Source organism: Rhinolophus sinicus, linkage group LG01, assembly GCF_036562045.2.
Source record: "Rhinolophus sinicus isolate RSC01 linkage group LG01, ASM3656204v1, whole genome shotgun sequence".
NCBI lineage: Eukaryota > Metazoa > Chordata > Mammalia > Chiroptera > Rhinolophidae > Rhinolophus > Rhinolophus sinicus.
The window spans coordinates 118,949,936-118,966,396 of NC_133751.1; the positions used below are offsets into that span (position 1 = coordinate 118,949,936).

At 35.0% G+C, this 16,461-nt stretch overlaps 1 protein-coding gene across 5 annotated transcripts in view; it reads right to left on the reverse strand.

Moving 5' to 3' along the window:
* The window catches only part of PTPN4 (protein tyrosine phosphatase non-receptor type 4), a 174,153-nt gene that overhangs the window by 91,623 nt on the left and 66,069 nt on the right, over positions 1–16,461 (reverse strand). For 2 of the 5 annotated variants that reach the window (XM_074335257.1, XM_074335231.1), the window contains exons 4-8: positions 6,676–6,739; positions 6,499–6,598; positions 4,487–4,531; positions 4,177–4,229; positions 3,681–3,801 (exon numbers count right to left, since the gene is read on the reverse strand). In XM_074335257.1, the coding sequence (XP_074191358.1) occupies positions 3,681–3,801; positions 4,177–4,229; positions 4,487–4,531; positions 6,499–6,598; positions 6,676–6,739 (383 nt within the window). The remainder of the gene's footprint in view (positions 1–3,680; positions 3,802–4,176; positions 4,230–4,486; positions 4,532–6,498; positions 6,599–6,675; positions 6,740–16,461) is intronic. The other 3 variants (XM_074335240.1, XM_019715489.2, XM_019715490.2) reach the window with 3 other exon arrangements.

A 16,461-nucleotide genomic window follows, 5' to 3' on the forward strand; every position in this document is an offset into this window, starting at 1 on the left:
AGACTTTCCATTATTGGTAAATATTTTAAAAATCAGGTTTATCTTCAAACCTTTGATTCACATATACTATGCATAGAACTTTTATTACAAATGGCATTTATTTTTAGACCAAAATTAGCACTCACCAAATTAAGCCAGTTTATTAAAGTCCTCATTCATTAGCCTAAGTTTAGATTAGGGGACAGCAAACTCCTACTGGAAAGAGCTGGACAGTAAACACTTGAAGCTTTTAGACCACACAGTCTCTGTTGCAACTACTCAACTCTGATATTGTATGAAAGCAACCACAGACAACATGTAATGAAAAAAGGGAATCTGTGTTCCATAAGTGTTCAGAAATTGGAATTTCCAAAGATTTGACATGCCACATAATGTTATTCTTTTTTTGATTTTTTTCAACCATTCAGAATGTACAAACCACTTCTGTGTCAAGATGGCGGAATAGTTGAATGCTGTGCTCATTTCCTCCCACAACCGTATCAAAATTACAACTACAGAACAATCATCATTGAGAACTGCCTGAAGTGTAGCTGAACAGAAGTCCTATAACAAATGACATTCAGAGGAAGAGGTTGGAGAGGCAGAGATGTGGAAAGGGGTGGTCCCACACCCATGTGTGGCAGTTAAAAAACAGAAGAGATATGTTGGCCTCAGAAATCCCCTGAGGAGTGAGGGGTCCCAGCCTCATACCAGGCTCCCCAGCCCAGGGTTCCAATGATAGAAAGAGAAGTCCCCATAAATTCTGGCTGTAACAACCAGCGGAGATTCTGGCTGAGTGAGATGGAGGGCTGCTGGAGTCCCAGGCACTCCTCTCAAAGGGCCTGTGCATGGACTTACTTGCTGACAGACTCACTTACTCTGAGCACCAGTGCTAAGGCAGCAGCTCCAAAGGCATCAGGGACATATGGGGAGGAAATTAATTGTCTGGCTTTAGGGCAAGGGCTGGACGGGCAGCTTTGTAACAGACAGAAGTGCTGGCAGAAGTCAAAGTTCCTTCATTGAACCCTCCCCACAACCCAGCCAGCATGGGCAGGCGGGGTGACATATCACAGTCTCCATCAACCTAGCTAACACAGTTCGCCCTGATCTGGTGATTCCCTAAGACCCCGCTCCACATAATTTGTGAGCCTATCCAAGCGGATTTCAAGTGGCTTTTCCAAACAAATGGGCCTGTCTTGACTCATGCTGCAGACTTTCCTAAAATCTCTCAAAGGATCACAAACTGCAAACAAGCAGCATCTGGCCTCAGCATGCCCCATACCTCTCTCTAAGGAGCCCCAAGCCCAGCACTAGTAACAGCAGGCCTCAGTTCACAGCTTAGCGTCTCTCAGGCACCTCCAAGCCTATTATAAGTGGCAGCTATCTACAGCTCATGTTGTAGCTCATGCCAGGTGGACCTGAGCAGGGCACAGGCAGTGGCTGACCTTAGCCTCCATGACAGCACCTCCAAAGGGCCCAAGAACCAACATGCCTCGTAGCCTGCTTCAGACAACACAAGAGCACCTCCCAATCATTTCCACAAGTGACACACGCAAAGGGCAGACTGGGCAGGCACCAGAGCCCTGCTACAGTGCATTCTGCTCCATACAGTCAGCCCCTGCACAACAGCTTCTCTGCTGTAGTCATGGCCAGTCCTTACAACCAATCACTCTGACAGTCAATCCCTCTCATTGACGTGCTAACAGCAATCAAGACTCAACTAAAAAAGGAGGTCACACACAAGATACTCACCTGGATCACCAGGCTCAGATGACCAAGGAGACTGCACCACTAGGCCCCTACTACCTAAGGCCACTCTACTAACACCAGGAGGCAGAGCAGCCCTACCTAATACGTAGAAACAAATGCAGGGAGGCAGTAAAATGAGACAAAGAAATATGTCCTAAATGAAAGAAAATAACAAAATTCCAGAAAAAGAATGAAACAAAATAGAGATAAGCAATCTACCAGATGCAGAGTTGAAAACACTGGCTATAAGGATGCTTAATAATATCAGGAAGAACTTCAACAAAGAGAGAGGATACATAAAAATGAAGATAGAAAACATAAAAAAGAGCCATTCAGAAATGAAGACTATAATAACTGAAATAAAAAATATATTAGAAAGAATCAATAGTAGATTAAATAAAGCAGAGGATCAAATCAGCAATTTAAAAGATAAAGTAGCAGAAAACAATCAGAACAGCTAAAAGAAAAAAAGAGTCCCCCAAGATGAGGATAGTTTAAGAGACCTCTGGGACAACATCAAGCATACAAACATTTATATCAAAGGGGTACAAGAAGAAGAAAAGAGAGAGCAAGGAATTGAAAACCTATTTGAAGATATAATGCCAGAAAACTTCCCTAACCTGGCGAAGGAAATAGACATACAAGCCAGGAAGCGCAGAGTCCCAAACAAGATAAACCAAAAGAGACTGACATCAAGGCATACCATAATTAAAATACCAAACGTTAAAGACAAAGAAAGAATCTTAAAAGCAGCAAAGAAAAAGCAGTTAATTACCTACAAGGGAGCTCCCATAAGACTATCAGCAGCTTTCTCAACAGAAACTTTGCATGCTTGAAGGGATTAGCAGGAAATATTAAAAGTGATGAAAAGCAAGGACCTACAATCAAGATTACTCTACCCAGCAAAGCTATCATTAAACTCAAAGGATAGATAAAGCGCTTCACAAAAAAGAAAAAGCTAAAGGAGTTCATCACCACCGAACCAGTATTACAAGGAATCTTAGAGAGGCTGCTTTAAGAAGAAAAAAATGAATTAATAAAATGGCAATAACTACATATCTATCAACAATTACTTTAAATGTAAATGGATTAAACACTCCAATGAAAAGAGAGGGTGGCTGAATGGATAAGAAGACCCTTACATATGCTGCTCATAAGAGACTCACTTCAGATCAAAAGACAACACAGATGGAAAGTAAAGGGATGGAAAAAGATTATTTTATAAAAGTGGAAAAAAACCCAAAAAGATGTGGTAACAATACTTATACCAGATGAAACAGACTTTAAAAGAAAGGCTATAACAAGAAACAAAGAAGGACCCAGCAATTCCACTTCTGGGTATTTACCTGAAGAAACCCAACACACTACTTCGAAGAACACATGCATCCATATGTTCATTGCAGCATTATTTACAATAGCCAAGATATGGAAGGAACCTCGATGCCCATCACTGAGCCATAAAAAAGAATAAAATCTTACCATCTGTAACATGGATGAACTTAGGGAGTATTGTGCTGAGTGCAGTAAGTCAGATAAAGATAAATGCCATATGATTTCACTAGTATGTGAGATCTAAATAATAAGATAAACAAACAAGAACAAACAGAAACAAACTCATAGATACATAAAACATTTTGAGGGTTGCTAGATAGGAGGAGCGTTGGGAGCATTGCTGAAAAGGTGAAGGGATTAAGCAGCACAAATTTGTAATTGTAAAATGTCATGGGGATATAAAGTATATCACAAAGAATATAGTCAACAATATTGTACTATGTATGGGTACTAGATGGGTACTAGACTTATGGGGGTGATCATGTCCTAAGTTACATAAATGTCTAATCACTATGATTTACACTGGAAACTAATATAATATTATATGTCAATTGTAGTTGAAAAAATTATTTTAAAAAAAGAAGTTTACCAATTAAGTACAAAAGTATATAAATCCTTACGTATGCTGCTGATGTAATTTTGCAATTTCTTTTTCAAAATCTTGAGGTTGATTAGGAATGAAAGAATAATCTGAGAGGTAGCCTGGCAAGTTTTCTGACTGATTGTAGTCTCCAAGTTCAGCTAATAAATGAACGAAAAATATTCACATTTTAATAAACACATTTTTTTCAATTTCTATAGCCAAATCAGCCATGTCATAAATTCCATTATATTTCTGGAAGTAAAATATTTATGTTTCTATTGTTACCATTTAAGCAAGTTATAACAATGCATCTAACGCTTTTCACAGTCTTAAACACCTTTAGAATTTTTTTTTTAAGGTATCAAAGTAATTGCTAACTAATTGGACATTTCATTAAATTTCCTCTGCAGTCACTTTCTTCAACATAGTAACATACTCATTTGTCTAAAGAACTCATACATTAAAGGCGGTGTATTCTCAACAGAGACCATGTGATTATATGCCATTTGACTCAAAAGTGGGCTGATACTTACACTGAACAGCAAATGAAGCCAAAAGGGCAGCAGTGTTACAAGGACAAGGCAATCTGATAAAACAAAACAGAAAATACATAACCCAAGGTTAAACACAATAATTTCCAAAGCACTACATATTATACTACTCACACTGGAAATATCCATGTGACTTATATTTTAATTATTAATGAACTTATTTGATGAAAGGAATTCATGCTCAATGTAACCATTTTTCAATAGATAAGTTGTTTGCAATAATCATGAATTATTTAAATACAGAATTAAGAGCATTTTTTAACTCCGTTACTAAAAATTTAAAATAGCCCACCTTCCAGTAAGAATGTCTTGTTTAATTTGCAAAAAATACTGGTACCTTAAAAAAAAAAAAAGATAGCATTTATTGGAATTAAAACATTTAGAGTTTTAAAACCGTATACTTACATTAACTAATAAAATTAAAATATTTAAGTATCTCCTTCTATAATATACATATTAACACATGAAAAGATATTTTAAAAGTAAGCTTTCATAAATTCATGAATCCAAATCTTTAAAACTCTTTGATAAATGAAATTTTGTACTGCAAATATCTTGTTTCCACTAGCTCTGTTACAAAACTCCTAAACTTTTTAAATAGTTACATGACCAAGAGAAGGGAGATTAGGGAGAAATATTCTGAGAAATACTCATCAGTAGACTCATGGACTGAGCACAAATTCCTTGATTACTATCAAACTTGATTTTACTTTCTTCTCCTTTAGGAAGATATTCTGATTTAACTATCAATGAGACATTTATTCCTTGATTGTGTTTTCAACATGGGCTATAAAAGAATCAACACATTCAAGCTCTATTAAGAAATTCATAGATAGTGTTTTGAGTGATGTAAATTATGAATATGGCTATAATTGACAGTATTTTAATTGCTTATGCTAACAAACTTCATAAACATTAAATATATTAGAAAGCCAATCTAAAATTACTGATCTTTTAATTATAAATGCTTCTTATACATTTAAAAATCTAATTACTAAAATACATATTATGGAATACTTTGTTACTTGATTTCAAGTTATACCAGGAAATAATAAAATGCATTTAAAAATGCTTTATAATTCATAATTTTCATTAATCTAGAGTAGTTTCCTTGAAGTTCATCCAAAATTAAATTTTACTGCACTAAGAAACTTATTTTAATTAACAACAATAACAAAACCTAAGAGCTATAGTATTAAACTAAAGTGTGTTCATATTACACACTTTTTTAAGAAAAATTAGCTTAGATACTATTAGTTTCAAATGTTAGGACTGCCCAATCCAGGTCCTATATTCCCGAGCTCTCCTGTTACAAAAAAGGTAATACCCTACCCCGCAACAAACACACAGAAAGGACTCTTAAGGATTTTTCTTAACTGGTCTGCTGAAAACCCTACTTCACAAACACCCGAGAATTGGCAGGTACAGCCAAATACCTTTAATTATTCTTTTGTTTCTATACTTTATGACGGTATTCTAAATGATATCCAGTACATTCACATGTAACAGCCTATCTACAGATTTTTAAGTACAGATTTTTAATATGGCAAATATAGAGTAATTCTGAATATAGTTACTCACTTTTATGAAAGGTATATATAATGTTCTAATTTTTTATTCTGTCTTTGTTTTTAATGAATTACTAATTATGTCTTTCAAGCAACACAGCACATTATCATTCAGGTTATTTTAATAATGACAGTTACAACACTGTGATTATTCCCTACTATTTATACCTTAAACAGTTCACTTAACATTCACACTCTATAAAAATGCTCGTCTGGGTCTTTCTTGTGTATACAGTATTCACAATCTGCAGTTGGGCATCCACATATGCGGAAGGCTAACTTAAGTTATATGTGGATTTTGACTACACAGGTGGTTGGTGTCTCTAACCACCCATGTTGTTCAAGAGTCAACTATATATAGAACATACTTTTACATGGAAAAGAAATCAGGCACAATTCTCACTATGCAGCACCACTTAAATACAGTTGTAGCATCATCTGATTACAATTAGTCATAGCAATGCTGCTTAACCATTTTTCACAAGTAAAAAATTTTAATATTTATGTATCTCAGGAGGCTTATGGCTGGACGGGGTAGCCCTGGGTTCCAATCTCCTAAAGCCCTCCTAGTCAACCAAAAGGAGAGGAAACTGTTATCTTGAAATATTTATAACCATCCTGTATGCTGGCTGGTAAACTAAAAATTATGGCACGCTAATCTATTTTTGCTTAATAATTCAAAATTTCGTAATAGTTTTGACGATATTTTCAAGAAAAATATGCTGCATAAACCCACCTTGTATATTCTTCCTGTAACTTGTTGGGGTCACTTACAAAAAATTTGACTCTAAAGTTCAAACTGTAAGGAGATCCTCCTAGAATTAATAAAAGCAGTTCTAATTAATCAGATTATATTAACCCTTTATCTTTATAAAGCATACTTGACAAATATCAAGTAAATATGTATGCTCACTCTTTAGCTGCTTTCTTATCGGTTTGTTTGGATCCAGCCACCTCTGAAAAATAAATAAATAAGGCTGATTTCGTTTTTCCTTGAGGAACTAATACATCAATTCATGCAAATCTGTTTCATTTGAAGATTAATGCTAAAAACTGCTTTTTTCAAAAAGGCCTACCGTGTCTCCCCAAAAATAAGACCTAGCCAGACAATCAGCTCTAATGCGTCTTTTGGAGCAAACATTAACATAAGACCTGGTCTTATTTTGCTATAAGACAGGGGCTTATCTAACATAATATAAGACTGGGTCTTATATTAATTTTTGCTCTAAAAGATGCATTAGAGCTGATGGTCCAGCTAGGTCTTATTTTCGGGGGAACACGGTAGGTAGGAAAAAAATCATCGTTCCAGACATTGATATCAAATATAACAAAATCATGCTAGAAAAATACTGAATGTACAGTGGTAGCTTTAAGATTTTGATTTTAATTTCCCATCAAATTACACAGTGTGCAATAACATCTATCCAAAAGTAAAAGTCCTTAATAATCACAGCAATCTAAAGTGATTTGTTAATTTAACTATATTACTTAACAGTGTGGCAAGTTTAAAAAATTATCTTTCAGAAAAATATGCTTGGCCTTATGCTCTCATTCAGACAAAATTTAACCATACAACATAAAAATCTACTCTTAAGGAAAATTTTGTAACTTCTATCCTATTCCTTAAAAAATAAACTACATCACTACCCCCCAAAGAAAACCACACTAATTTTATAAGAGATAATGTTTAGTTTTGGGAACTACTTTTTATACTGGTGTGTGAGAATTCTAAGTAGTTTCAACACTTCTGAATCCCTGTTAGGCTCTATTTTAGAAAAAGTGTAACAGAATTTAGAAATTACTTCAACTGCTAACATTTCAATTAAAGAAATTAAAGAACTCAAAAATAGGTAACAGATGTGGCAGTATTTTCAAAGCACTACACAAACATAAGCTTATGTTTCATCATTTAAAAACCTTACTCCTACCTCCCATACTTCCATGAAAAGCACATAGATTTTAATAACAAATGGCTAGGAGTATCCATGAATCTCTCCTTTCCATTATCCCTAACATCCAACACATCAAATCCAGCTGATTCTACCTTCAAACAATACTTAGAATTTAACAATTATCCGTCTACTCTGCCGCCATCCTTATTTCTGATATAGCTCTGGCCATAGCTTCTTAATTGCTGTCGCTGCTTCTTTTCTTACCATCATCTTCATCCTCCATCTAGACGAGGAGTAGTCTTTTAAAAGACAATGTCACTCCTTTCCTTAATATCTCTTGATAATTTCTCAGTGCAAGGTCCAAAGTCTTTAGCATGGAATCTTCTTACTTAATTCTACTTCAATTTCCTCAACTCCAGACATAATGGCATCCTTTCTGTTACTCAAAGAGGCCATCTTAGGGTTTTCAATTCTAAGCTTCCTTATTCACTGAGTGTCCTCCAGCTTTCCCATGGCTGACTCCTTTCATTATCTGTGTCTCAGCTTAAAAGCTACCTCCTCAGAAAGGTCTTCATTGACAGCTCTATCAAAAGCATGTCACAATGCTCCTGTAAGTTATTTTCTAGAAACAGGCAAGGAGCATTAAATTCTTTCATAACATATTTTCAGTGTAATAGGTTTGTTTTACCTTTTTATTTCCTACCTCCTTCATTAGTAAGGGATAAAAATCTGATTCATTCAAAGCTGAACAGTCAGCACCTAGCACAGGACTTGGCATATAATATCTATTAAAAATATTTGGTGAAGGACTGACTAAACCTGCTGAATGACTCCACAGTTTTCTTGGGGGCTTCTGTGCGAATAATCAGCTGTTTTTCATTCCTACTTAACACATTTGTTTCCCCTATATAGCCACACAGTTATCCATCTTCTCACACATCTATTAAGCTAGTGATTTTGTTCTTCACAATTTATAGAAAAAGTTATAAATTACTTTCATTTTAATACTTGTCTAAAATCAAAATCTGGGACAAGTTAATCTATCTAAAACCTGCCTTCCTCATTTAGTTCCCCTTCAAAATATTCTGATATCAGAGAAACAAACACACTTATATACACAAATAGATGTATTAGACTGACATAGCTTAGAAGGGATACAATGATAAGCACTGGGAAATGTAATAGAACTCATCAATGATGTCAGTGAGCTAGGACTTAGGATCTTGGCTTAAACCAAGAAGATGGAGCAATGCTATAACGAGCCCGATTGGACAGTAAAGATAGTGTTCATAGTGAAAACATATCATTACATCAAAAGAAAAACAAAGTAGGAAAAAAGAACATATAAAAAAATTCTACAAATCAAGTAAGAAAAAGGCCAACACTAACAGAAAAACAGGCAATGGGTAAGAATAGAATGTTCATAGGAAAGGAAATATAAACAGCATTTAAGTATATGAAAAGATATTTAATCTTGATCGTAATTACAGAAATATAAAAGGTAATCATTTTTCAACTATAACATTGGCAAAGATTAAAATTTTCAATGACATACCACAATAGCAAGAATGTGAGGAAAACAGGCACTTATACACAGCTTCTGAGAATATAAATTCACGATTTTAAAGTGTACACTTCAGTGTATTTTAGTATATTCACTATGTTGTATAGCCATGGACACTAAATAATGTCAGAATATTTGCGTCACCCCAAAAAGAAATCTCATTTCTATTAGCACTCAGTCCCAATGCCCCACTACCCACAGCACTTCACAATTACTTATCTACTTATTGTCTCTATGGATTTGCCTATTTTGGACATTTCCTATGAATGCAATCATACAATAGGTGATCTCTTGTGTCTAGCTTCTTCCACTTAGTCCCGTAGCCCCTCTTATCCACGGGGGATATGTTCCACGACCCCCAGTGGAAGCCTGAAACTGCAGATAGTACCAAACCTGTCTGTACTATGTTCTTTTCTATCATACATACTCATGATGAAAGTTTAAATTATAAATTAGGCACAGTAAGAGATTAACAACAATAACAAATAATAAAATTGAACAATTATAACAACATACTGTAATAAAACACATGTTATAATGAAGACATTGTAATTAAAGTATCAAAAGTTCAAGACAAGGAGAGAATCTTAAAAGCAGCAAGGAATAAAACAATTTTTTATGTAAAAAGGAAACCCCCATAAGCCTATAAACAGATTTTTCAGCAGAAACTTTGCATGCCAGAAGGGAGTGGCACAATAAATTAAAAGTGCTGAAAGAAAAAAAAAGCCAACCAAGAATACTCTTCTCATCAAAGTTGTCCTTCATAAATCAAGGTAAGAGTTTTCCAGACAAGCAAAAGCAAGTTCATCTCCATCAGACTGGCCTTACAAGAAATGTTAAAGGGACTTGTAAAAACTGAAATGAAAGGATGCTAATTATTAACTGGAAAACATATAAAAGTATAAATCTCACTGGTGCAGGTAAATACATAGTAAAATTCAGAATAATCTAATGTTGCAAAGGTGGTGGGTTAATGACTTATAAAACTAGTATGAAGGTTAAAAGACAAAACTAGTAAAAATAAATGTAACCATCATCATTTGTTAATGGATACACAAAGTAAACCAGATGCAAATTGTGACACGAAAAACATAAAACGTGAGAGGGGAAGTAAAAATGTAGAGGTTTAGAATGTGTTCAAATTTATAATTTCATCAACTTAAAACAGAGTGTTAAAAATCTAAGTTGTTTTACATAAGCTTCATGTTAATCACAAAGCAAAAACCTATAGTAGATACACGAAAGATAAAAAGAAAAGAATCTAAGCATACACTGCAGAAAATCATCAAATCACAAAGGAACAAAACAATTAACAAACGGTAATAATTACATACCTATCAATAATTAAATATAAATGAACTAAATTCTCCAATCAAAAAACACAGAGTGGCTAGTAGATTAAAAAACAAGACCTATCTATATGCTACCTACAAGAGTCACTTCAGATGTAAAGACACATACAAACTGAAAGTGAATGGATGGAAAAAAATATTCCTTGCAAATGGAAACCAAAAGAAAGCTGAGTAGCTATACTTACATAAGACAAAATAAACCTTGAGACAAAAACTGTAATAAGAGACAAAGAAAGTCATTATGTAATGACAAAGGGCTCAATCCAACATGAGGCTATAACATGTGTAAATGTTTATGTACCTAACATAGAAGCACCTAAATAAAGCAAATCTCAACAGACCTAAAGGAAGAAACAGCATTACAATAATAGTAGGGGACTTTAATAACCCATTTTCATCAAAAGGTAGATTATCCAGACAGAAAATCAATGAGGAAACATTGGCCTGAAACAAGAGATAACAAGTATTGGCGAGGATATGGAGAAAAGGGATCCCTTGTGCACTCTTGGTGGGAATGTAAATTGGTGCAATCACTATGGAAAACATAGGTTTCTCAAATAATTAAAAATAGAATCATCATATGACCCAGCAAATCCACTTCTGGTATTTATCCAAAGGAAACAGAAACACCAACTTGATAAAATATTATGTGCCACTATGCTCACTGTAGTGTTATTTACAATAGTCAAGATATGGAAGCAACCTAAGTGTCCATCAATAGATGAATGGATAAAGAAAATTTGGTATATACTATAAATGGAATATTATTTAGTCATAAAAAAGAAACCTTGCCATTTGCAACAACTTGGATAGACCTTGAGGGCATTAAAAGGTGTGATCAAACAATACAGTGGCTGTTTAAATAAAAAAAAATTTATTACAGTAAGAGACACATTGCCATTAATCCCCCTTGCTTCGAACATACTTATCCCATCATTTTTACCACTTCCTGAAGCAGTTCTGGAAGTCCTTTTTTGTGTCTTTAGTTGTGTTGTCATGGCTGCCTCGATGTCCTGAATCATTTTGATTTTGAGGAAGAGCCAGAAGTGACACTGTGCCAGATATGGTGAATAAGGACACACAGTATTATTTTTATTTGACAGAAATTGCCATATACCAGAAGCAATGTGTGACACAGAGCATTATCATGATGGAAGATGATTTATGGCACCCTTTAAAACACACCTTCTCCGACCGTAGCTCACACCCAATTGCATCGAACAAGTTGAAACTTGTCACACACTGTTACTGAGGTTCCATGAGCCACTTCTCGTATTGAATATCCCTGCCTTTCCTCTGTTTGGCACTCAGCAGCAGCATTCACAGTATTTTGTGATCACAACGGAAAGGCTCCACGTCACACATCACTTCTGTGTGGCAATTTCTGTCAAATAAAAACATTACGGTGTGTCCTCATCCACCTTATTTACCAGATCTGGCACTGTGCGACTTCTGGCTCTTCCCCAAAGTCAAAATGACCATGAAAGGTAAACATTTTGAATCGATTCAGGACAGTGAGGCAGCCATGACAGAGCAACTAAAGACAAGAAAGAGGACTTCCAGAACTGCTTCAGAGAGTGGCAACAATGATGGGATAAGTGTGTCTGAAGCAAGGGGGAATATTTTGACGGGGATTAATGGCAATGTCTTTTACTACAATACATTTTTAATTTAAACATTCACCGTATTTTGTGATCACACCCCGTATGTTAAGTGAAATAGAGAAAAATAAAAACCGTATGTTCTCTTTTATATGTATAATCTAAAAACAAACAAACCAAAATGGTGACCTCTTAGAGAACAGACTGTTGGTTTCCAGAGGTGGGGGGCAGGATATGGGCGAAATGGGTGAAGGGAATCAAAAGAGACAAAGTTCCAGTTATAAAATAAGTAAGCTCTTGGGATGTAATGTACAGAATGGTGACTACAGTTAACATTTTATATTAACAATAGTTAATGTACTGTGTTTTTGAAAGTTGCTGAGAATAAATCTTAAAAGTTCTCATCACAAGAAAAAAAATGTAATTGCACAGTGATGGATGTTAACTAGACTTACTGTGGTAATCATTTTGTAATATATATAAATATGAAATCATGTTATATGCTTAAAACTAATACGTTATATGTCAAGTGAAAAAAGAAAAAATAGCTAATAGGGACAGGTATTTCATCAGCTCTATCAATTCATGAAGGACTTGCAATTAAGGCATGAAGTTCTTCTGTTTAGTTTTCTCAAAACCAACTATTCATTCTTTTCCCTTTGTAGAGTCCCTTCTGAATTCTGCAAATTCTTCATATTTGCAAGTTAATTTTATATCTTCCAAAATGTAATATTTGAAAAAAACGTAGGCTATATGATTATCTGATTAAGCTTGTTATTAGAATATTGTATGTGATTTTATTACTCTTTATTTGCTGCATCCATTAACGTTGAAAGCATTAAGTTTTCCACAGCATCAGCTCTATCCTAACTGGTGAGTTTTTTATTTCAACAATTATGTTTTTAATTTCCAAAACCGTTTGCAATTCCCTCTGCATGCATGCAACAGCCTCTGTAATCATACGAATGTAAATTAGAGTCCTTTTCTTTAGTTTGTTGTTAAATTAATATTCATCAAGCACTTACTATGTCACAAGCATTGTCTGAAGCGCTTTACATGTAAGAATTCACTTCATCTCCACACTAACCCCAAGATTGGCACTATTATTTCTGGTTTTACAGATTGTTTGCTCTTCTATGTCCTTAAGCGTAAAATCTGATCATTTGGATGAAACTCTTTTATAGTGTTGGCTTTCCTCAAATGGTGGTGTGTTTTGTTGGGTGCTTATTTTTATTCTGAAATTTTATAGCTGTAAACCACTTTATGAATCCTGTATGTAGCTGCCTACTTGTGGAGAAAAGACAGGATATAGAGCCCGATTCCAATAGCTGGTGAAGGACAGACAGTCTGTGCTGCCAGTGGGTTGTGATATCTAATCTCCTGGGCAAAGGGGCTTTTTTCATTTCACTGGGTGTCACCAGCTCTCTGCGGGAATTGGTTCATCCCTCTAATTCAAGTACTCACACTTAATGGTACAATTAGGGGTAAACATTACTAATTGCTTCCCACAGGGTCCACAGGTAGGGAATAAGTTGACCCACCTGGCTGCTTCTACAGCCGTGTACCTCCTCCCAACAACCCCCTGGAAAGCTCCCGTCTGCCTGACTCCCTCATCACTGAATTAGACATACCTCTGGAACCATTCTCTCATTTATTAACGTTGTGATCATGGGCAAGTTACTTCATTTCTCAGTACCTTGATTTTTTTTTTTTTTCATCTGTAAAATAGGAATGATAGTATCCAACTGTGTTTTGGGGATTAAATTTGGTAAAAATTTAAAATACTTAGTGCACAGTGTTTAATTTATGTTAGTAATGTGCACTCAGTTTATTTACCATCTTGTTACAGAAGCATTATCTGCTTGTTAAAATAGGATGCTTAAACATTCCTAAAGAATATAAATACAGGATTTTAAGGTGGTTTTATAAACTTACCTTTGAAGCAATCCATGGAACAATGATAGATATACATACAAAACAAATGAAACAAAAATTTGAGAGTTAGGGAACCAGAGGTAGGACAGCTACCTAAAACTGGGTGACATAGTCTTTCCTCTGCTGACTGATGCAAGGAGGCTGTTGCTGCATTGAACTCAGAGAAACTGCATGCCAGAGAAGCACTTTTCAAAGTATGTGTGTCTTTAGATGGAAAGTTAGTTTCTTGCAAACAGCATACAATCAGAGCCTGTTTCTTTCAATCCATTCTGCTAATCTATGTCCTTTGATTGGGGAATTTAATCCTTTTGCATTTAAAGTAATTACTGAGAGGGAAGCACTTACTTGACATTTTGTTGTTTTCTGTATGTATTGTAGCTATTTTGATCCTCATTTCCTCCATAACTGCCTTCCTTTGCATTTAGTTGACTTTTTGGTAAAGTTTTGATTCCCTTTTCATTTCCTTTTGCACATATTCTATAGATATTTTCTTTGCTGTTACCATGGGGATTACATATAAATTCCTAAAGTTATTATAATCTGTATTAAACTGATACTAACTTAACATTAATTGCACTAAAAAATTCTACTCCTTTAGAGCCCGCAACCTTTATTTATAATAGATGTCACAAATTGCATTATTACATATTGTGTTCTCTTTAACATAAATTATAATAACTTAATTATTCTTTATGCATTTGCCTTTTCAATCCTATAGTAAATAAAAATGAAGTTATAAACCAAAGTGAAATACTGTTTCCTATAACAAATTTACATTTACTGGAGAACTTCAGATTTTCATATGGCTTTGAGATACTGTCTAGGGTCTTTTTCATTTCACCCCGAAGGACTCCCTTTAGATTTTATTGTAGAGCAGGTATAGTGGTAATGAACTCCCTCAGGTTTTATTTGTCTGAAAATGCCTTAATTTCACCCTCATTTTTGAAAGCCTGTTTTGCTGTGTAGTCATGCACCACATAATGATGCTTTAGTCATTGATGGAACACATATACAACAGTGATCCCATAATATTATAACGAAGTTGAAAAATTCCTATCGCCTAATGACACTGTAGCTCTCGTAACTTTGTAGCTCAATCATGTTTGTGGTGATGCTGGTGTAAACAAACCTGCTACGATGCCACTTATATAAAAGTATAGCACATACAATTATCTATGGTACATAATACTTGATAACGGTAATAAACAGCTATGTTATTGGGTTATGTATTTACTACACTATACACTTTTATCGTTATTTTAGAATGTACTCTTTCCACTTATTTTAAAAAAAGGTTTGCTATAAGACAGTATGCCATATTCCACCAGCAGTAGCTTCATAGATGTGTTTATAGCGTCTCCTGATTGCATCATTTTCTCGTGTGCTTGATTTGACCTAATGTTGTGCAGTACAAAGCATGCTGTACAGGCTGTAGGAGCAGGAGGCTGTACTATCTAGGTTTTGTGTAAGTATACTCTATGATGTTTGCACAATGACGAAATGGCCTAATGATGCATTTCTTAGACCTTCTGCCTGTGGTTAAGTAGCATGACTGTATAGAATTCATGGTTGATAGGCTGTTTTTTCCCCCCAGCATTTTGAACATAACATCCCAGTGCCTTTTGCCCTGCCAGGTTTCTACCGAAAAATTCATTGATCATCTTACTGAGTATCCCTTTTTTGTGATTTGCTTTTCTCTTACTGCGTTCATGATTCTCTTTATCTTTAACTTGCAACAATTTTACTATATGTGTCTCAGCGTACATCTGAGTCTATTCTATGTGGAGGTTGGTGGGCTTCTTGTATTTGTCCATCCATCCTTTTCCTCAAATTTGGGAAGATTTTGCCCATTATTTCTTCAAATAATCTCTCTGCCTCTTTCTCATTCTCCCTTCTTTCTGGCACTCCCATATCGATCTTCTTATGCTGTCAAGCAAATCCCTTAGACTTTATTAACTTTTTCATTCGTTTTTCTTTTTGTTCCTCATACTCAATAATTTCAAATGACCTTTCTTAAAGTTCACTGATTCTTTCTTCTGTTTGTTCAAGGCTATTGCCGAATTCCTCTAGGGATTTTTTCAATTCAGTTATTGCCTTTTTCAGCTCCAGAATTTCTTTTTGGTTATTTATAAAACAATTACTATCTCTTTCTGATTTCCTCATTTTGCCCATGTATAGTTTTCCTGATTTCCTTCATTTCTTTGACAATGTTTTCCTTCAGCTCTTTGGATATACTGGGGGTGCCAAAAAAATGTACACAAGTGGACACTTTGGTCAACGTTGCTCAAGCAGTAGTTCGCCATAATCAGAAGTATCTGGACACTGATGGTAACCACTTTGAGCACCTCTTGTAAT